Source organism: Octopus bimaculoides, chromosome 3 (genome assembly GCF_046866305.1).
Source record: "Octopus bimaculoides isolate indiv1 chromosome 3, ASM4686630v1, whole genome shotgun sequence".
In the NCBI taxonomy this organism is placed as follows: Eukaryota; Metazoa; Mollusca; class Cephalopoda; order Octopoda; family Octopodidae; genus Octopus; species Octopus bimaculoides.
In genome coordinates, this window is record NC_142930.1 from 81,721,014 (window position 1) to 81,745,137 (window position 24,124).

The 24,124-nt window shown below is 35.6% G+C and overlaps 1 protein-coding gene across 5 annotated transcripts in view; it reads left to right on the forward strand.

Moving 5' to 3' along the window:
- Nucleotides 1–720: 720 nt before the first annotated feature.
- The window catches only part of LOC106882151 (methylenetetrahydrofolate reductase (NADPH)), an 87,314-nt gene continuing 63,910 nt past the window's right edge, over nt 721–24,124 (forward strand). For 3 of the 5 annotated variants that reach the window (XR_016241118.1, XM_052966266.2, XM_089349332.1), the window contains exons 1-2: nt 2,871–2,949; nt 6,263–7,226. Coding sequence is in view for 3 of the 5 variants with exons in the window: in XM_052966266.2 (XP_052822226.1) it covers nt 7,035–7,226 (192 nt within the window). In the remaining 2 variants the exon portion in view is untranslated. Of the gene's footprint in view, nt 839–2,870; nt 2,950–6,262; nt 7,227–21,547; nt 22,602–24,124 lie in introns of those variants that run through there. The other 2 variants (XM_089349331.1, XM_052966267.2) reach the window with 2 other exon arrangements.

Genomic DNA, 24,124 nt, shown 5'->3' on the forward strand with positions numbered 1-24,124 from the left:
GTAGAAGACACTTGCCCAAGATGCCACGCAGTGGGAATGAACCCGGAACCATGTGGTTGGTAAGCAAGCTACCTACTTACCACACAGCCACTCCTGCACCTACACAGCCACTCATATATATATATATATTTGAAAACCCTACAAGAATAGGTGCAAGTGCTAATTTATAAAACATGTGACATCTGAATAAAAATCTGTAAATGTACAACCATCCAGATATCTGAGTACCTGATTATTTTTTCTAATATATAATTCCTGTACATCACCTCCAAACCTTCCAATATATATATATATATATATATATATATATATATATATATATATATATATATATATATATATATATATATATATATATAATATAATTATAATATAATATAATAGGATGAATTCTTTATAAGAATTTATCAAGTAATCAGCGTGAAAAAACCTCATAATGAAAAAATAACGAAAAATTTCGTAATGAAAAGATTCATCGTTTCTTCATAGATATATTTAATTATATATAAAGGGCATTAACTGTGTATTAATGCCTCACGCTATCGATGGACTAAATAAGTAAAAAAAAACTACCAAAAATAAGTAACATATTTACCGAAAGCGAGGGAATGCAGCTTTTCAAAATTTATCTCTTAAAAACATTTAACTCAACGGTAGACCACTGGTTTCTCAATCAAATTCTAATTATTTATAATATAATATAGGATAAATATATTCAGTGCTGAATATCATTCTGTATAAGCACATGTTACCGAGATGCAACTGGATAAATTCAAATCTCTTTCAGGGATATATAATTGTGAACAAAAGTCATCGTTACTGTGATGGCTACATCGTGGTAGGTTGATTCTTGTTTATTTTTATATATCTTGACCATACGTGTACTGATGAACAAAAGAATACAGGTTACTTCACAGTTTTTTCTGTATTTGATTGAGAAACCAGTGGTCTACCGTTGAGTTAAATGTTTTTAAGAGATAAATTTTGAAAAGCTGCATTCCCTCGATTTCGGTAAATATGTTACTTATTTTTGGTAGTCTTTTTACTTATTTAGTCCCTCGATAGCGTGAGGCATTAATACACAGTTAATGCCCTTTATATATATATATATATATATATATATATATATATATATATATGAATGTATCCACACACACTCACATTAATGTTTGTTTTTAGTTCGAGTTATAATAAATATAATATTACATTAAACAGAAAAACTACTAAACATGTGTGGAGTACAATATTTATTATACTTTTACAAGAACGGTGACAAACCTACTCGCCTCCATCGAACAGTCCGATGGATGAAAGCTAGCGAGCCAAAACCCCGAAGTCACTATATTTATAGATGTGTGTGTGTGAGTGTGTGTGTACTTGTGTGTATGTATGTATGTATAGACAAGAAAACAAACGGAAAAGGCTATACGGCCAGACGGGAAAAATTATGTGTGTATGAACGCTGTGAGGCACGAACTTGAAAGTGGGGACGAAGTAAGTTCGCGTGTTTGCTCGGCGATAGCCAAGGAAGAAAAGGATTATTGACCGGAAGCATGTGACCATGCCGGTGTAAGGGGAAGATATATATATATATATATATATATATATATATATATATATATATATATATATATATATATATAATGTTGTGTCTGGGGAGAGTCATTTTCTTATTGTGCCTTAAAATTTAACGCACTTACCAGTAACATTTCCACCTATGTTTCTTTTTATTTTCCGGTGAGTGTGTTAAAGTATAAGGCACAATAAGAAAATGACTCTCCCCAGACACAACAGAATATGCTTCAACACACGAAATCACATAAAAAATATTGCAAACCAAATCCCAAAACGAAATATATATATATATATATATATATATATATATATATATATATATATATATATATATATATATATATATATATATATATATTCCGGAGATGTACTTGCATAGCAAGCGACCTGATCTGAGATCGTGTGCTGGAACGCAAATAATTGTAGCGTGGAAGGTGTATTTAAGCCATTTAAGAAACACACAAAAACCATTAGATTCACTTCAATGTTTAATTTGCCAAAATATTTTTGTCGCTTTGAGACCGCGACCTGTTCACTGACAAAATTCCGTGCTGCATATATATATATATATATATATATATATATATATATATATATATATATATATATATATATATATATATATATATATATATATATATATATATATATATATAGTGTAGTATATTGCCACTTATCGTGCAGTTACTGTTAATACTTCATATAGAGAATTAACATTGCTTATATATATATATATATATATATATATATCATAATAATACACATGCTTGTTCCCTCACCTGTCTTCGTCTTTTGTTTTCTGTAAATTTGAACTGTTTATATATATATACATATATATATAACTTCAGTTTCACGACCTTACGACCTTGTCTTTGGACTTCGGCAAGGACAAAAATGAATATCTTAATAACGAAATACTTGTTATCTTGAACTACAGAACTAGACCTTTCACCCTAACCATATATTTTTTTATTTTCTTTCTGCTTTTTTTTTTTTTCAATATTAGTGCCTTTTTATTTCGCTCATAGTATTACTGCGAACGTTATCACATCAAAAGAGAAAGACAGAAAGAAAGAAAGAAAGAAAGAATGAAAAAAAAGAAAGAAAGAAAGAAAGAAAGAAAGAAAGAAAGAAAGAAAGAAAGAAAGAAAGAAAGAAAGAAAGAAAGAAAGAAAGAATTAAATGAAGAATGAGAGAAAGAAATAAAGAAAAAAAGGAAGAAAAAAAGAGCGCGTTTAACAACCGAATGCTGACGAATGAATCGAGAAACAACTGTAACTGCGGACTTTGTATTTAGTATCAGTCGGTATTCGAGTGATACATCAAGACTACAAGTACAACAAAAACAGTGATAATGAACGACAGTGTTTGCTCGTGAGTTAGCTTATTAATCATCACCATCACTCAAGTTCATTGTCCTTCATTTGATCCATTTATTATTATTTTTTTTATGACTTTCTTTTAGACGTTAATAACAGGTTTGAAACATTTGTATGTGCGTGGTGCGTGTGTGTATGTGTGTATGTGTTTGTCACAGCGTGTATGTGAGTGTATGTGTATGTGTGTGCGTGCTTATGTGCACAAGTATTTGAGATTAGATGTGTAATTTGTGTATATGTATATATATATATATATATATATATTTATACATTCATGTATACATGTGTGAGTCCATGTGTATATTGTTTGGGATATGTGAATCAGTGTCTGCATGAAAGCACGTGTATGAGAGAGAGAAAGTGTGTGTGTGTGTGTGCATGCGTGTGTGCGTGTGCGTATAAGATATCGATATAAAACTTGAGTCTAACATGTTAGATAAATTTGAAAACCCATATTTGGTTAGTCTTGTGCGTGCACACCTAGATACACACGTATACATACATACAGACATACGTACGTACATACATACGTACATGCATACATATATACATACGTACGTACTTGCATACGTACGTACATGCATGCATACATACATACATACATACATACATGCATACTAGTAAAACCCCACTAGTATGTTTACGTAAGCTATGGCACTGTGCCACGTTCTCTTACTAAATTATAAACATCTTACGCACGCTATTTTGCCCCCTCTCTTTTTCTCTTTCCCTCCTCGCTCTTTCTCTCTCGTTCTCTCTTTTTCTCACTCTCTCACACAAACATACATACGCACACATCTTCAGATATACATACATACAACACCCCCCACACACATACATACATACATACATACATATTCTATGCGCCAACTTTCTTCAGGTAAATGAGTGAGGGCGGAGATGTCTGTGTACCACTTTTTAACACTCTCTTTTTTTTCTTTTTTTATTATTATTGTCAAGGTTAAGATAGTACGATATTTGAGAACTAGTGATGGCGGGGTCAGTGGTGACGTTCTCGAGCAAACTGTGTCGATGAAAATCAACTAGCTGCTATTTTCTTGAAGACTTTCAACTCGGGATGGGTTTATGGCTATCTTTTGGAGATCCTTAACCTGACTGTGCTACAAACGGTTGATTGCTCGTTCGGAATAAACTCTGCACACGCAGCAGTTTCGACGGACAGGCCTGCCTGAGATGTGTGCAGATCGATAAAACTGCTCCGCACGTCTTCGTTCAGTTTCTAAGCATTACTAATTTTGCAGTGTTTCGTCGAACAACTGCTGTTGCGGATAGGATGGATTGTGCTTTTGTCAAAGTTACTGTTGAAGAGCATACCAGCGCTTTCCTTTCACTGAAAAAGGGGTAGGCACTTTTATCCAGACTGGAGGTTATGACGAAAGAAATTATATGGTGGACGCAAGTGAAGCGACTGAAAAAATTGAAGGCACACACTTTCCTTTTCTTCCAAGATCCCATTGCTGCTGCTGCTGCTGCTGCTTCTTCTTCTTCTTCTTCTTCTTCTTCTTCTTCTTCTTCTTCTTCTTCTTCTTCTTCTTCTTCTTTTTCTTCAGGCCCATGACTGCTAAATTCAGTGATGAAGATTTTGTCCAATGCGTTAGCTAAGACGCTGGCACTTGTTGATACTCTGATAGGTGAGGTACATGTCCCATACCAAACAGAACTATCCACAATATCTCACGTGATGCATCATAGTAAGGGCGAGTTAAGAATCCGGTATGTGTGGGACTCTGATCAATTTAGATCAGTTGAAAATGTTCGATAGGATCGAGCATCAATACTTGGCTGCTGTCTTCAAGCTTGGTCAGGTATTGCTACTGAGTGGCACTACCGATTTGAGATAAACTCTACTCTGATAGGGAAGAACTGCTATTCTGGACTGTCCGAGATGCGTGCAGAGCGAGGAAATTGTATTGCATACATTCATGCAGTGTCCAATTATTATTGCTGGCTTGTGAAGTCATGCCGAAAGCTGTTGCAACGCGTAGGACTAATGCACTTTTAAGAAAGCGGAGGCCGTGTGGTGAATGAGATTGAAAGGATTGAGAATAGGCACCCTCCTCTTTGATCAAGCCCTCGTCGATTTTCTCAGGTTCTACTTAGAAAGGAAAATGAGGGTGTAGAAGAAAGTACTCTTCCCAAGAAAAATTGTCAAAAAGTGGGAGATGAAAATGGTCAGGGAGATTGGAACTACTCTAAGCATTCACCCGCAGAGTGGAGAAACAGTTGGGAAAAGTCCGGTGTGCTTGGTGTTCTCTCTCTCTCTCTCCCTCACTTTCCTCTTCTCTCTCTCTCTCTCTCTCTCTCTCTCTCTCTCTCTCTCTCTCAGACAAGAAGTCAATTCTGAAACGTCAGGTTCTTCTTATTACACCAGCATTCAAATTTATCTAAACTCACATACTTCACTGTACCGTAATCTGTATATATAACAGGCAAGATGTGTGTGTGTGTGTGTGTGTGTGTGTACGTGAATGTAATTTATGCACGTCCACAAATTAGCACGCATGTCGCTCCAATTTTAGGAGGACATTTGTCATGACCCTAGCTGTATTTTCGTCAACTTATTTTCCCCAGAGGTACCAGTGAATAGCAGTAAAAATAAATTTTCAACCAAAACTTTTAACAATTTTCAAGTCGGAGAAATCCACCATTGTTTACAACAGGAGTTAAGTCCCCTTCTAGCGACGAGTAAGTTTTTGTTAAAACTTTTGTGTTTTTTTTCCACCGAGGAAAAAAGTGTTTTGTTGATATACGGGCAACACACCAACACACACACACACATACGAACATATATGCGTACAAAAAGATATGTATACAATTGGTGTACGTACGTGCGTGTGTGTGTGTTGCCCATATATATCTATATATATATATATACATACACACATATACTTAAGACTTAGTTGTGATCTGAACATAACCGCTTCTGACACAGAGAATCGGGAGCCCTTTTGGGCATTCTATTTTCCTTGCTGGAAGGGTCCCAACCCATGAGCAAAGAGGGGTTAGCTGATGGGGAGTGTGTTTTCAAAGGGCTGGCATGGGTAACCTGATCACCTCTGCCGATCAAACTCCCAACCCATGCGCTCCCGTCGCGACACTGATTCTACCCAAATTTGACGTCGATGTTACTTAGTTTCGTTTGAAATAAAGAACTTGATTAGCTTAATAATCCTAACTTAATCCCGGGCAAAGCCGGGCTATACTGCTAGTCAATGATAAAAGCCAACATTATAAAACGATTATTGTTTCATCTTATTACTTTATTTCTTTTCTTTTTTTTTATATAGAGTCGAAAACTTCGAGATGAAACGCGGCCATTCCTTTGCTTCTTATGTCATGTGAACAGTCCTCTTTTACCTTCTTATGTATTTGCATTTGATAGACACCTTTGTGCAAATACTTACCAGACTGGAACGATACGGTTACATCGGCTGATCTCAACATGTTTCTCATGCTTTTAATTCATTTCGTTTTGCCAATAAAAATGATTGAAATTACAAACATAAGAGTCATATATTGATGGTGATCGAGTGTACGAAAGTGACATGCAGATCTTAAATTGTTTCGTAAAACGAATTCATTACTCTTCGTACAAAAGCAGTGTTGCTTCAAATGAACCTTGATAGAAACAGTGCCAATACGAGCTACAAATCCATTGTTCCTGCTGTAACAAACCGCTACCAACGTCTAAGTGAGGATAATACTGTCGCTGAATACACCTCTCATAAAACCATCAGCGTAACCTCCAGGCTGACAGAAACAGATTAAACAAATAGAAAGTAGAAACAAGTATAAGCAACTTTAAGGCGGCGAGCTGGCAGAAACGTTAGCACGCCAGACGAAATGCTTAGCGGTATTTCGTCTGCCGTTACGTTCTGAGTTCAAATTCCGCCGAGGTCGACTTTGCCTTTCATCCTTTCGGGGTCGATAAATTAAGTACCAGTTACGCACTGGAGTCGATGTAATCGACTTAATACCTTTGTGTGTCCCCTCTGTGTTTAGCCCCTTGTGGGCAATAAAGAAATAAGAAACAAGTATAAGCAACTTTTCTGATTCATAATGTTCTGTGAAAAAGAATCCCATGTCCCCAACTCCGTGAAAAGAGATACAAAGAAAACAGATGAATGTGAAAATTTAATCATGTACATAACACAGAAACAAATAGAGCATACAATTCAGACAAGAAAAACCAGATCTTTAGATGCTCTATCAAAAACTAAAATATGCAATTCATATGAAATATTTTGTCAGGTGAGTTTTCTTTATATCATTTACATTATCTATTTCTAAAATCTTAAATATATAATGAAATAGGCGGAATCTGAATGCAATGGTTAAGCTACACTAGATCAGTAGCGTAGCTAGGTGGAAATCGAGGGGCGAACCGCCTCAGGGAACACTTTTGGGTCTGCTGTATAAGCCGGTATCGGGGACGAGACCAGGGCCAGCGAACTCAAGGGCTTTTCTGAGCAGCATACTCTCTAGCAACGCCACTGTCCCATATTTCGTTTGGTGAGGGCGTGTATGACAGAAAAATGTGTAGAGATAAACTTGCTGCGGTAAGACCCAAAAGGATGCGAACCTTCTATGTTAAAAGATAAATGCCTTTTGGTACTGCTGGACGGAATACTACAGACGGAAATTGACGAAGCTATTGTCATTTCCACTCGACACCTGATGAAGGACATGTTCTGCAGTATATTAACTATGTTTATGTCTCCTGTATACTTCTTGCACTGTGTGCATGTACGTATGCTTTTTTTAAATAAAACTACACACATGCGCGTACACGCACACACACACATGTATATATATTTATTTATATATATACTTGCTTAAAAGCCGCACTCCGTGTCGAGGTCTAATTGGGCCTGCAGCCCAAAACTAAAGAGAACTAAATAGCATGACTATAATATGTCTATTGTTGTATTCAGGGATGGTCTTTTTTTTTTTGCCAAATAAATACACGCACTATATATTCGTTCTTCACTCGTTTATTACTGTTCTTATTCTAACTTATGTCCATTGTCTGGAAATCTTTCGCCACACATCTGTGACCTCTTCAGCGACACTTTCCGTCTTCGTGTGTGCTTTTGCTCCACTTATTTCATTCTGTTCTTCTGTGGTGTGTATCCTTATATGCACATGCGTTTGCGTCCATGTATGTGTGTTTGTGTGTGTGTGTATGTTTGTTTGTTTGTGTGTGTGTATGTGTGTGTGTGTGTCATTGTTCTTAATCGCTCTATGACCTTCTCTATGATCGACCCCATCCCCTCCCCCGTTGTCGTTGCTGCTATCCTAGGACCCGAAATTCGGTACAGTTCCTGTACTTCTCTGTGTTTGTGTTCGCCCACGCCGCTGCCATCATTATTGTTGTTGCTATTGCCATCGTTGGCACTTCTGCTGTTGTCGTTGTTATTCGTGTGTGTATAGAAGTTCGCTTTCTATGTTGTTTGTGTCCCTTCCTTTTATATAGATCTTTTTTTAAATAAATGAATGAATAAAAAAATCGATATAAAGGCAGGGATGCAACCAACATAGGAAGCGAACCTATATACACACACAAACACACATACAATAACTCCACAGACGGCCACAACACTATCAAGAACACGAATAACAACAATAGCAACAGCAGTGACAACGATGGCAATAACAAGAGCAACAACAACCACGATGGGCGCAGCGTGAGCGAACACACAAACACAGAGAGATACAGAAACCGTACCAAATTTTGGGTCCTAAGACAGCAGCAACGACAACGGGGGAGGGGGTGAGAGGAAGGTCGTAGAGCTATTAAGAACAATCACACAAACACACAAACACACATATGTACACATACTCACAAACACAGACGCAAACGCATGCGCATATAAGGATACACATCATAGAAGGACAGTGAAGTAAGGACACACACGAAGACGGAAAGTGTCGCTGAAGAGGTCACAGATGTGTGACGAAAGATTTCCGGAACATGAGTTAGAATAAGAACAGTAATAAACGAGTGAATAATGAATATATAGGGTGTCCACAAAGTCTGGGAACATGTGGATTAACACATACTTTAAGAAATTATTATTTCTTATATTTAATTGTTTATATTATGATTTTATTTACTCCATGAACCCTGTCTAGTGCGTGGGTTCACTTGACAAACAAACAAACAAAAAATTATCATCTCGAAATACAACAATATCTGTTTCAACACACGACTTCACATCAGGAATCTTGCAATAGAAATTCATAAATATAATACGTCTGTAATGACTATATCCCCCGTTGGTGTTTGATCAAAGGTGAAGGACGAATGAGAATTAATTCTGTAAATGCCATTTGGCTCTCTATTGTATTGTTCCAGTCTCAAGTTGAATTCCAACTGTTGGCTAATTTGTCCCAAAGTTCTTATCTCGACGTAAAAGTAACAATGCAAATGTCATTTATTTCCCCCTTGATTTCTAGCGTCATCTAACAAACGCCAAGCAAGATGGCGTGAATTAGACAAGCTTTACCTGCTAGAAATAGTAATCCAAATGCTTTTAAATCAGATCTCAATGCTGGATGTTCAAGAACCAAATGAGGGGCAGATTTTCAATCCCGAGATCATCCTGATTTCAAAATGATATAATATGTCTATGTAGAGCAAATATAGACTGAGATACGGGGGGGGGGGGGCAGACGGACAGACAAAACCTCGCTTTTATTAATACAGATGTGTGTATGTGTGTGTGTGTGTGTGTGTGCGTGTATGTATGTATGTATGTATGTATGTATGTATAAAATACAAAATAGGACAAGAACGCAAAACATCCAGACAGTCAGGTGATACAAAAAAAGGCACAACAAAACATCCAGATAGACGATACAAAGAAAACAAGGACGGGTCATTCAGAGTTTTCTTTCCTCAGTCGAGTTCCAGATTATCTTTGCAATTTCAGCTGGTTATACTCGATGTATGTATGTATGTATGTATGTATGTATGTATGTATGTATGTATGTACCTATGTATGTCTGTATGTATGTAAGGTCTTGGGAGGGTAGAAAGACGGGGTATTTTCAATACAGTACTCAGGTTACCTACACTGTCGGATTCTAGTCTTAACTAAGATCGAAATTCTTCAGGTGTAGAAAATCCAGGTTTCATAACGGTAAAACCGTTGTGAAACCTGGGTTTAGCGAAGAGTAAAATATAATCCAAATAAGACAAAGAATGATTTTATAACATCTTTAATGACCAGTTACAATTGTTTCTGTACCAACTCTGATTTCAACACTAATTCACGCAAAAGTTCAAAGAGAAGATTTACGGAATATTTACGGTTTTAGACATTACTCAGAGCTGAATCAAAGGCGCGCTTTTACGTTGTGCGTTTGCCAGGCTTTACTATTTGCTTATATCGAGAGCCTGGCAGATGCATAATGTAAAAATCTTTCTGTTTTTTTTTATTTGGATTAGAGAGAGAGAGAGAGAGAGAGAGGTACATAGATACATACATACATACACATATGTGTATACACACACACACACACATGGAGAGAGAGAGAGAGTTCATAAACATAAAATTCTAGCTTCGCTGTGAAAGTAAACTGCAGGTTTTATCTCTCTTTGATCAGGAAAAAAAGGCATCTATCTAACTAGTTTTCATACTTAACCTGAAAAGAAATATTCATCTTCCCTCCACAGAGAGATTAATAACTAACTTAATAAAAAGCTATCAATAGAATAAACAGATACAATGTTACATTTTAAATTACTGAAAAACGTTCTGTAGTAGAATGGTAATTAACAAAGATGTCAACTTATGTACTGTTGTGCAAATGAGACAAAGCTGATCAGTCTGAGCAGAAAGTATCATGTGCTCACAACGAAAAACGTCAGCTCAACATCATTACCAACTAATCCCTTTAGTGATTAGTTGGTAATGATGGTAATGATTAGTTGATTAGTTGGTAATGATAGTAATGATTAGTTGATTAGTTGGTAAAATGAAATAAACTTTAGTATAGTTTATTTCATTTTACAAACCAGCTTAAAGTTTTCTTTTACCTTTTTTTACTACAGGAATATTTTCGAACGAACTTGACTAAGATTTTCAGTGTGAAATTATATTAAAGATAATAATCATTAATTTGCGAGAGGAAAATATACACCATACTGACTGAGTTTCAAATATGCGGTACTTATTATGTCTATGTCCTCATACATATACATCTCGTACTTTTGAAGTTATTTGAAAACTAGCGGAAACAAATAGAGTAAGATACGCAACCAAAGAAATTAATTAATGCTTGTTTCGGTAATAATCTGTCCATAGGTAAATTAGTGATAGAGGAATTCAATAAGAAGTGTAGAATTTAACGTTTCAGAATTTTGTTTCGTCAGAAAGTGGGACACTGGAGAGAGTTTGTATGTGACTGTATGTGTTTGTATGAAAAAGAGGAAATCTGTGTGTATGTATGTGTGTGAGAGAGAGAGAGAGAGAGAGCGCGCATGTGTGTGTATGCGTGTGTGAAAGATAGTATGCGTGTGGGAGAAAGAAAGAGGTGTATGTATGTATGTAATGTTCTTAAGCACATGATTGAATGAATCATATTGGGATGAGAGGTTTGGAAAGCTCACCACTTAAGCAAAAATTAACCGCAATAACCTTGTTTCAAATTTAAAGAAAAGTTTTTTGGTTATAAAACATTACTCATCTTTTTTCTTGACTCGACTAAGAAACTAGTTCTTGCCGTCAGAGAAGTGCTGGGGATCACAAGTTACCAAATCCTCAGGATATTGTTTTGACTGTCAGAGGATTCTCTGCTCTGCCACTGCTGATGATGATGACGACGACGATTTTGTTGTTACTGAACCCAAAATCACCTCTTATTCAGCAGATTTATCTTTGATCAAAATGTTCTAACTGCGATCTTCCCGTCTTTTCTTTTTTCTTCCGATACAGTTTGTCTAGGACCACATGATCTGTTCTGTTCTTCCTTTTTAAACAGCTGAGTCTAATTTAATATGGATTTAACTGCAATATCTAGCAGATCGAGCAACCATGTAGAGTTGATCCGTATCTCTATTCGACGATATACAGGGTGCGTCAGTTTTTGAGGTCATTTGTATGAATTTAGAAAAAGATGTGTAGCTCATCAAAGCTGCATTTGAAAATAAATTGGTACAAATAATCTTGAGAATCCTCTTACTACACCAATTCAATAAATCCACTGTTAGCATCAATAGCTGCTTCAATACGAGGTCGGAAGCGTTGACAAGCCCGAATAAGATGATTTTTATCAATTTCAGAAATAGTGCTGCTTTTGGCGGACTTGAGAGATTGTATGGTGTTACGGAAATGTTGATTGACCTCTCTCTCTCGACTACGCCCCATACGTAATAGTCCAGTGGATTGATGTCTGTTAAGCAATGGAGCCATGTGTCTGAGAGAACACGATCATGAAGATTGGCATGTATCCACGCTTGGGCTGTCCTGGCCTTATGACATGGCACTGAGTCTTGTTGGAAGACGTACGGTCTTCCGTTGCATTCTCTGTCTGTGCAGGGCCTCACAGTTTTCTCCAACACCTCTATGTAGACAACAGCATCGACTCTTGAGCCCTGCGAAAAACATGCTGTGGCATGACATCTCCCTCGTTGTTGACGACTTCCAGAATCATCACAGTTGTTGGAAACTTAGAATTCCATGGCCTTAGGAATTGTGCATAACCATCTTTCGTTCCTTCAGTTTACCTTTTGGTCCTGGTCGAAGTCTTTCTCATCGGACAAAAACCAAAGCATTCCAGTATCTTGGTGTTTGAACTTGTTGAGCAAGCGCTTTACACAGATCGAACGACTCCCTCTTGTCACATCCGACATAAACTGACCCCTCCACATCACATATGACTTCTATCGGATGTCCTCATATACAGCTCTTCTGATGTTGCATTCTGAGGTCCTTTGCAATGGCTGTAATTGACTTTCGGGGTGGTAGGAGTATCGATTATTTCTCGGACTTTGTGTACAATGTTATGTGTTCTAATCGTATAAGGACCTTGCGCATGCGTTTTGCTGTTGATGTTAGATCCCATCCGCAGCTTCCGGCTTTCGAACTTTGAGAACGAAGGATCTGGCAACCTTGAGGAAGCGAGCTCTCTCTGTATCACAATATTGCGCTTTTGAAGCAACGGTTGCAACACACCTTTTCATTTGCTGGGCCAACCTGATGTCTCACATTATTTATCTGAAAAGTAGGTAAAAAAAATAAGTGACAAGAAAGAGCTCATGAAAGAGGTGTCCTCAAAAAACTGACGCACTCTGTATTGAGTCTAAGTCACTTAGCTTTCAGTTATTAGGAAAATATCTCGTTTATATGAGCAATGAGGTCACTGCATAATTATGTTATGTTTGAGATAGCCTATTCAATGCTCATTAGGAGCATTTAACAGTAGACTGTTCAAAGTCTACTGGTTTTTCGTCGATACATGGTGAAAGATATAACTATATACACGTGTGTGTGTGCGTGAGTGTGTGTGTGTGCGCGCGTGCGTGCGTGTGTGCACGCGCGCGTAAAAAGTCAATTGGGATAAGATAATCTAGGCGCTTACCTTGAGAAGCACTTCTACGAACAGTGGCTCTTTCGAAAAGTTCCAGTTGGGATATATACTCTTATAACAGCGATGTTCCAGATAAAGAGAAAATCCGCTAATAACTTTTTGCCTGTAAAGTATGAATAATGAAAACTGAAGATTAAAGTTTGCGATATTATTTTTTATTTCATAATTCTGATGAAACAGAAGACATTGCCAATGTGACTAGATCATGTTTATAAACATGATACAAGATTAGTCACCATGGAATTGTTGTAACAATTTTCAACTATGAAACAAAAATAAGATCACAAACTCCGATCTTCAACTTTTAGTGTATATATATATATATATATATATATATATATATATATATATATATATATACTGTCTTACTTGTTTCAGTCATTTGACTGCGGCCATGCTGGAGCACCGCCTTTTCAGTCGAGCTTATCGACCCCAGGACTTATTCTTTGTAAGCCTAGTACTTATTCTATCGGTCTCTTATGCCGAACCGCTAAGTGACGGGGACTTAAACACACCAGCATCGGTTGTCAAGCGATGTTGGGGGGACAAACACAGATACACAAACACATATATATACATACACATATATACGACGGGCTTCTTTCAGTTTCCGTCTACCAAATCCACTCACAAGGCTTTGGTCGGCCCGAGGCTATAGTAGAAGACACTTGCCCAAGGTGTCATGCAGTGGAACTGAACCCGGAACCATGTGGTTGGTAAACGAGCTACTTACCACACAGTCATATATATGTGTGTGTGTGTGTGTGTATGTACACACACACACACATACATACATACATACATACATACATACATATAAGCCGAAGAACCAATAGCCTGGGTAGACAAATTACGGATAACAGTGTGAGTGATTGGGGGTACGAGTGTGTTTGTATATATATATATATATATATATATATATATATATATATATATATATATATATATATATATATATATATAGACAGAATTAAATTAAAACAGATGGACACATTAGTATAATTTTACCTAAAACCTTCAAGAAGGTAAGGAGATAGACAAAGAACATGCTGTCTTCACTTCAACTTAGAAGCTACTAAGGTATCAGGAAGAAAGACTTGTTAAAGATCTAGCTTGTCACTGTTTTCTGGGGGTTAGTTTTAATTTATAGTCTTGTTTATCAAATCTTTGTATATCAAAATCTAAGGCCAAAGACCAAGGAGCATTGTCTGTTTGGAAGGGGTTTGAGGGGGTCAACAGAAATCATAGTGGGTATGGTCATAAAACTATCAAGATTAATTTGAAGCAATATAATGAGAATTGGTCAAGGAAATCTTAAAACAAGATGTTAGCTGACAATTAAAGGGGCAAGCCACTAGTAGACCATTGATAATGATACAGTGGAAATTTTATCATGGGGTACTGTAGTTAAATATTTTAAACAATATTGCCATATTGTATAAAGTTAAAATTTAGGGTTATTCAGAAGATTATTAAGAAGGATATAACAAAAGGATAAATTTTTTTGAATACTTTTGAGTATATAACAAATTTTACCACAATAGAGGGAGAAAAAGAAATTACATAGAAATAGTTTTATATTTATACATATTATATACTTAAATACTAACTTATTAGATGGTATCTGTGAAGATTGATCATTGGTATTTAACATGCTAACTATATATTAATTAAATTATAATCTAAGCAGCTTATTTTAAGTAGTGAGGATACCGGTATTGTTTTATATAAGCCAAGTATGAATTTATAGGGGTACAAAAATTAGATTTATTTTATAGATAAAGGCTATTATAAATAATAAAATAATCAGGAAGGGCAGAACACCATAGAAAAGGAATAAAATAGCTTAATCACTAAAAACCATGATAAAGTATATATACTTTATTAACATCAATAGAGAAGATTTATAGAAAATGTATAATAATTTAAGTATTTTAAACTAAAAATTGTTTATTTACTTATCTAGCTTGTATGAATAAAGACTGATACCTGGTATTAGCTAAAGGAATGTTGATGTTATAGGATCTGCTAATTATATACTAATTATAAACTAAGAGGTATATTATAGGTTTTATGATATTATAGTAGCCCTTCATTAGAAGGGCTACTTACATAAAGGCCCTTATAAATACTAAGATCAGGATGGTGGAACACTTTAAGAAAGGGATAAATAAAGTAATTACTAAAACCATTTTAAACAATATTGCTATATTGTATAAAGTTAAAATTTAGGGTTATCAAGAAGATTATTAAGAAGGATATTATAACAAAAGGATAAAATTTCTATGAATACTTTTGAGTATATACCAAATTTTACCACATTAGAGGGAGGAAAAGAAATTACATAGAAATAGTTTTATATTTATACATATTATATACTTAAACATTAACTTATTACATGGTATCTATGGAGATTGATCAATTGGTATTTACTGGTATTTAATAAAGGTGTACTGAAGCAAAAGAACATGCTAACTATATATTAATTAAATTATAATCTAAGCAGTTTATTTTAAGTTTATATATTGTTTTATATAAGCTAAGTATGAATTTATAGGGGTACAAAAATTATAAAGTATTAAAATGATCAGGTAGGGTAGAACACCATAGAAAAGGAATAAAATAGCTTGAAACGATTGTATTGCATTACCTCTGGATATCCTTGTTGCTTAATTTGATTTTAATCAACTTATTTTGAAATTGTATGGATGATACCGTACTAAATTCTGGTGCCTCAACTTAAGTACCTAATTCATCTGAATCTAAATGTTTGCTTCTATATATATATGTAAGGAAGGACCGTGCGAACTCAAAAAGGAGAAATGGTGACGAATGGAAGAACAGAGGACTCCTTTTATTTAAACGTGTCACACGGTCGAACACAAAATATATATCAAAGATGATATACATGATATGTTATACGACGATAACATAGATGACCAGTAATGAAAGACCACAACCGTATTAGATGAATAACAGAGATATTTATTATGGCGTTAAAGATGTATGTCTGTGTGAGAGTGTGAATGCGACATATAAGGACATAATCAAAGACAGGCCGTCGTACAAAGAAAAGTATGTATGTGAGTGATACATGTGTGTGTATGTTATTACAGCAGAGAGAAAGAGAGTCAATAACACGTGAGCAATTATATACCAGTTCTTGTGTACACTATAGGAAAAGTTCTGTATGTGAAATTGGGGAGGCTGAGTGTGGCAGAGCTGATCACTAGTTGTGATGTCGTGGCATCGATGCCGGGCCGTGATTCTTGTTATACAGATGTTCGTCGTTTGGCAAGGCTTATCACTAGTTGTGTTTTGGCTTCGATGCCAGGGTCTTGAGGACAGACGTTTATCGCAGGCTGAAATCTCTTGTCTGTTTATTATAGTGGTGAAGCTAAGTCACCTAACAGAATCGAAGAGAGAGAGGTGGTTTGGTGTACATAGTAAGTCGTGTTGACGCTGGTGGTGTAGAGGCTGCTTGGTAGTAATCGTGTTGGTCATGACGATGATGCTGGATAGTAGTCCGAGACTCGTGTTGCTGATATGGCGACGGCGGTGGTCATCGTTGGCTGGACGAAGCTGTTGAAGTGGTCGCTGGCTAATTGTTGCTGCTGCTGTCGTGTGGTACACGGAACAGTCTCTAAGAGAAACTGGACCGAGACAAATTTGTTGGGTATGGGTTGATCTATTTATAGCGTTAAGGAGGCTCACCAGATATCAGAAATATACTCTATCACGTGACCTTATTAAGGGCTGTGATTGGTCAGTTTGCGTTCTGGCGGGAACGGTTCGAAGAAGTTGCCGATTCGAATAATGATCAGTCACGTGATGACAAGATTAATGTTTTCAGCTACGTTCGCGTTTGTTTATCTTTAAATGAGAAGAATGGCGATAGCAGTTTTGTATCTAATGGCGGGAGGTAGTTTCACTACATATATATATCTATACTATAAAAGGCAAATCTACTCTGTGTGTGTGTATGTTTAAAATTCATACATTTACACAATTCAAAATTTCTTCGATTAAGCAATCGCAATTAATATTCTAAATACAATAAGTTAGGTCACTGCGTCATTTTTTCACTCCAAAAATTTCCTAATAATGAATAAAATCCGTAAAACTACAGGAGTAAACATTTTCTTCCTAATAAAATCTAATTTCCTCTTTCTAATACAAATCCTTTCAACTCCTACTTCCTCTGATGAACCTTTACGAAAAATCAAACAACAAATACAAAAAGAAAGGAAGGAGAAAAAGAAAACTATCAAAACTGAAACAATCATATTTCGATACTGTAATGACAGATACATACAAAATTACTTTGCCCCTCTAAAATTAACTATTTCTATTCCTCTTACACATCGTTTCAATTGCTACTTTCTTTTACGAACGATCCAAGAAAAAAGACAAAAAAACGAAGGGGAGTGAGAGTCAAATAAACAGACACACTGCCAATCATACGTAAATACACACATATATATGTACCTATGGTTACCAATGACCTCATTCTAATTGGCGGGAATTATAAGTTTACTTTCCATTTCTAACACCGTCATTTACCAGTGTGGGCAGCAGCTTCACATCCCAATCAACAAACATTTATTCCCTACAAACTGTGAGTTTTTTTTTGAAAATCTTTTCGTAAATCTTCAGATTAACACCCGCATCATTACCTACCTAACCCTAACACTGTAGTGAAAATCGTACGGGTAAACTGAATTTTTTTAATATCTTTCTTAAAACGCATTTAATTAGACACAGAATACACATTAATACACACATACATACAAATACCTGTCATTTTAAAAATTTAGTGTGTGTGTATGTTGCCTCTCTTAATATATAATGCTGAAGTTCTGTACTTACTAACATTTTTTTATTTAGTGTGTGTGTGTTGCCCATATATATATATATACTTAAGACTTAGTTGGGTTGGGAGTTTGATCTGCAGAGGTCATTATTATTATTATTATTCAGATTAACACCCGCACCATTTTCACTAGGGTGTTAGGGTTACGGTTTTGGGGTCAGGGTTACGATGAGGGTTAGTCTTACGGTTACGGTTTTAGGGTTACGTGATCGTGCGGGTGTTAATCTGAAAAATCACCGAAATGTGAAAACTACCGACCCTCCCATCTATTGTAACTTTTGTTGTTCTGTTTAATATGTACATAGATTATGCCTCCAAAGAAGAGAGCTTGCTGGGGAAAGAAAGAAACCGGTTTAAAACGACAGCAACAGACTGCAGCAATTCACCACATTCCAGAAGTTACTTTTGAACATAATGCAAAACGGTGCATCATCATCTACTGCCCAATCTGATAGAATTCTGGCAGAACTGTGTAGCAACAGATCGCCAGCAATTGCTTCATCACAAATTGCCGTCCTAGCAGCTCCTGCGCAAAAAGTTGTTTTGCACAAGCATTTGTATAGCCAATTAGACGGATGAAATTTACGTACACTTAATAATGTTACACAAAACAGCCTTCAGACTTTCCCTATTAATTTCGTCTTTTGAATTATGAACATATTTACATCGTAAGGGTTTTTTCATTGTAAGGCTTTCTTTTTTAGTTGATTTTCACCTAGCAAGACTTATCGTAGATGGCGTAATAAGTCACACCCGGACAACGTCGGGTTGTACTGCTAGTATATATATATATATATAGGTTTACTTTTGGGTGTGTCTATATGTATATATTTGTGTGTGTGTGCATGTGTGTTTATACATACATACATGTATATGTGTATGTATGCATGTATGTATGTATGGATGGATGTATGCATGCATGCATGTATGTATGTATGTATACACTTAGACACACCTAAAAGTAAACTTTGTGGGTGCGAAACCTTGGGTAACTCTATGTCCAAGATATAAAATTTTGTTGTAATAATTACTGCTCTATATTTTTAGAAGGTGCTTCTTTCTGATATATGTTTTTTTTCTTAACTATATATCATCATCATCATCATCGTCGTCGTTTAACGTCTGTTTTCCATGCTAGCATGGGTTGGACGATTTGACTGAGGACTGGTGGACCAGGAGGCGACACCAGGCTCCAATCTGATTTGGCAGAGTTTCTACAGCTGGATGCCCTTCCTAACGCCAACCACTCCGAGAGTGTATATCTATATATATATATATATATATATATAAGATGTACTTGCATAGCAAGTGACTTGATCTGAGATCGTGTGCAGAAACAAAAACAATTGCAGCATGGAAGATATTTGTAAGCTATTTAAGAACACACAAAAAAGCCATTAGATTCACTTCAACATTTAAATGTAATTTGTGTCAAAAAATTTTCGGCGCTCTGAAAACGTGATCTGTTCACTAACAAAACTTTCTCAGATGCAGCATGTAGTTTTATCAGTGAACAGGTTGCGGTTTCAAGGCAATGAAAATATTTTGACACAAATTAAATTTAAATGTTGAAGTGAATCTTACGGTCTTTTTTTTTTGTGTGTGTGTGTGTGTGTGTTCTTAAATGGCTTACAAACATCTTCCATGCTGCAATTATACATATGAAGTTGTCTGGAAAATTCTGACTGTTTTTTTAATATGCAAAAGGTATATAAATCATTGACCTTTCAATAAATTTTATTCAATGAAATAATTTCCATTATTACTAATGACCTCTGCCCATCTATCAGGCAATTTAAATATTCCTTCACCATAAAATTTGACTGGTTTTGAAATAAAAAGTTATCTAGATGCATTTTGACTCCATTTAAATCATTAAATGTTTTTCCTTGCAATGAGTTCTCTATTGGCAAGAAATCTTTAAAAAAAATTGAATAATGACATACATACATACATACATACATACATACGAGAAATCTGCAGTTACTCTATCCAGATTACGAGTTCAAGTTTATACCTATAGTTATTGGGGCCCTGGGATATGTAACACACTGACTAAATACCAATCTTGAGATATTAGGCTTCTCAAAGCCAGAAAGGAGAAAGCGAATTCGAAGACTACAGATCCAATCCATCACTGGAACTGTATGTATGTATGTATGTATGCATGCATGCATACATACATATATACATACATACGTACATACATACATATACCACCTGCATTATAGACATTTAGCGATCCTAAAACTTTTGCCTTTGTATATACACGTATATATTTGTTTAATGAAAATGTAAAGATCAGCTTAAGTCAATTCGAATGTCCGATCTAGATTGCATGGTTGTTTTATGGTTTTATGTAAGAGTATTTCATTATCAGGGTATAACGTATTAGTGAAGGTGCATGTCTTAGTGGTTAGGGCATTCGGTTAACGATCGTAAGGCTGTGAGTTCAATTTCTGGTGATGTGTTGTGTACTTGAGCAAGACACTTTATTTCGTGTTGCTCCTGTCCGCTCAGCTGGCAAAAACCGAGTGGTACCTGTATTTCAAAGGGCCAAATTGTCACATTCTGTTTCATGCTGAATCTCCCTGAGAACGAAGGTAAGGCTACAACGTATCTGTAGAGTGCTCAGCCACTTGCACGTTAATTTCACGATCAAGCTGTTCCGTTGATCGGATCAACTGGAACTTTCGTTGTTGTAACCAACAAAGTACCAGTCTCATAATATATTATTTGATTCATTTGCATATTTTTTATACTCTTATTTTTCAGTCAGTTTTAACCATGAACATCTCTCTCTTCATAGTGATACATGTTGTCCTGAAAATTGCCGTCTAAAACATATGCTATTTGGAAAAGTGATAGCAACTCCCAAACACGATTTTACCCACGATATACCGTTCAGTACAGATAAATTTCATCTGAATATTCTGGTCGCTAAAATCGAAATCTTCCTGATAGACTTCTGATTCACGGCTGGTAGGACTCGTGATTTACGTATGCAAGATAAAAACTAACATGTTATATGGAGAAAGTGATTAATTGAAATACGTGGAAATATATAGGCCGAGTTTTTATTTAATCTTTTTATCATCGATTTGTTATCAAAATTCTTGATAAACAAATGACATGTTGAATTATTTGGCATTCTTTCGATATAGATATTTTATCTGTCATCCCAGTCAGTCATACACAGGCATATACATAAATCTGTTTTATGCTTGTGTATATTTTTACTATTGTTATACTTAATTTTTTATGTAATTATTTTTACAAATCGTATGTTATTTTTAGATATTTTTTGTCATTTTTTAACCTTACACACACACACAAACACACACACACACACACACACACATACATACATACATGATGGTTCCTCCAGCGGTTTCGACCATGAGCTTTCAGTGGTTCGATCAAATGAATTACTTGTTCAATGAAATTAACGTGTAAGTGGCTGAGTATTCCATAGACACGTGTACCCTTAATGTAATTCTCAGACAAAATCAGCGACACATAGTATGACAAGGCTGAGCCTTTGAAATACATACATACATGCATACAGAAATTTTCTTTTTGAATTAAATGAAAATCACTTTTTTTTTTTTTCATTTTTACGATTAATTTAATGTGTGGGTGTGTTTCTATGCATTGTATGTGTTTATGTGCGGCTAGGATTCATGCTTCACTCACATCACCCTCTTTTTTTCTCTGTGTGTGAATGACCGTCTGTGTATGTGTGTGTTTCTATGCATTGTATGTGTTTATGTGTATGTGTGCGGCTAAGATTCATGCTTCACTCACATCACCCTCTTTTTTCTCTGTGTATGTGTGTGAATGACTCAGTACGTGTGTGAATGGACTCAGTACGTGTGTGAATGACTGTATGCATTCAGCTGTCAAGGGAATGAAAGTCGGTCATCAAAGTATGTGTGGTATATCAAAACAAAAAATAAATACGTAAAATCTTTTTACGGATTTTACCGAACACGGCATCAAAACAGCTGGGAAGGGATGACAGATAAAATATTTATATCGAAAGAAGGATTTTGTTTTGATCGAGACTAGTATATAAACAGCTTCAGCTTATTGGCTCATTCATATAAGTACCGAGTAAGGCAAAAGGGCGGGCTAACTCATACCGGTAGCAGTCTGTAAGTATATTTTCACTACCTTTTATTCAGTATGCTTTCAATGTTGTTTAGTGCCCGGTTAGCTCTTACCGAGCAGTCCATTTACAGATTATTTTCGATTTGTACTGCAATAGAGCAAACATAAACTGAGAAATTTTGTTGTGCCTTCCAGTTTAATGTTGGTTATAAAAAAACAGATATTTTGATGCTGTGCAATAGTTATGCACGAGATATTCAATAGTTAAAAAAGTATGAACTTTCTTTTCTTTCTAAGTAAAAATAATTTTTAATTCTAATTTTTCCATCAACATAATCGTCTTTTACATATTCGAAAACCTATTTCTACAAAATTTGCATAAAATTATATTTATATTTTAGAAACTTATGGGGAAACAAAGTCGGGAAGAGGAGATACCAAAGTGTAGTTATGTTCTTTTCTAAGGATTTGAGGGGGTTTAGCTGGCATTTCTAGCAGGCCGAGCGACACACATATAGAATGACTCGTGTTTTATCTATTTACAAAATATACACAGAAAGACAGCATTAGTTATTTTGGGCAAATATGCGATATAAGTACTCTATTTGTTTTGATTTGTTTCGTTTTTTTTTTTTTTAATTTAATGCACCGAACTCGAATATGTGAAGACTGAAAAATTTGATTTTACCGCCTATTTTTGTTCTTTTTCCTCTTCATTTATTTGTTTATCTTTCGTCTAAATAGCCAATGCAGGGCATAACTACAGATTTCTGCCCCAACTTCCGACTTTGGATGATCATAACTTTCAGAAAAATAGATATCTTTTAATGAAATTTTCTATGAATATGTAATCTCTATAATAATCATGATATTGAATGGAATAATTCCCCGTGTAAACTTTTTTAATTACATATATATATATGTGTGCGGGCGTGTGGTATAAATCTACGGATGCACAACCGCACAAAACGAAGAAAATGAAACAAATATGAACGACTTGTTTTGAAACACTCCTGAGTGGGGAACGGTTCTCAAAAATAACCCCCAATTGTTTCCCCCCGAAATCCCTAAGTCCTCGGAATCTACATAGTCCGAGGTATATTTGTAGAGAATTTCATTAAAAAATATCCATTTTCTTGAAAGTTAAGATGAATTGAAGTAGACTCCGGTGAATTTTCCGAAATTCCTCACCCCACCCCCTCCTAAAACACTTTTTCGCCAAAATTTTGTATATTCGGAATCTACATGACACATATTCGTAGAAAGTTTCATTTTAAAATATCCATTTTTCTGAAAGTTATGATCATCCAAAGTCGGTGGTGGGGGCAGATTTCTGTAGTTATGCCTGCAGATGATCATAAACATTCCCTCATATACAATTGGATCTATTTTAAAACGGGGGCGCCAGTTTTCATTTATGTTTTATGTAGTGTTTTTGGTACGGAAAGACTTTCAAACTTCGTATACTTATCTATTTTGTGTTATAGAACAGAAAAATATTTTTGTATTCGAATTTATTTCATGTAAAAAAATTGTCTTATTTCGATAATTTTTACTAATCACTGAC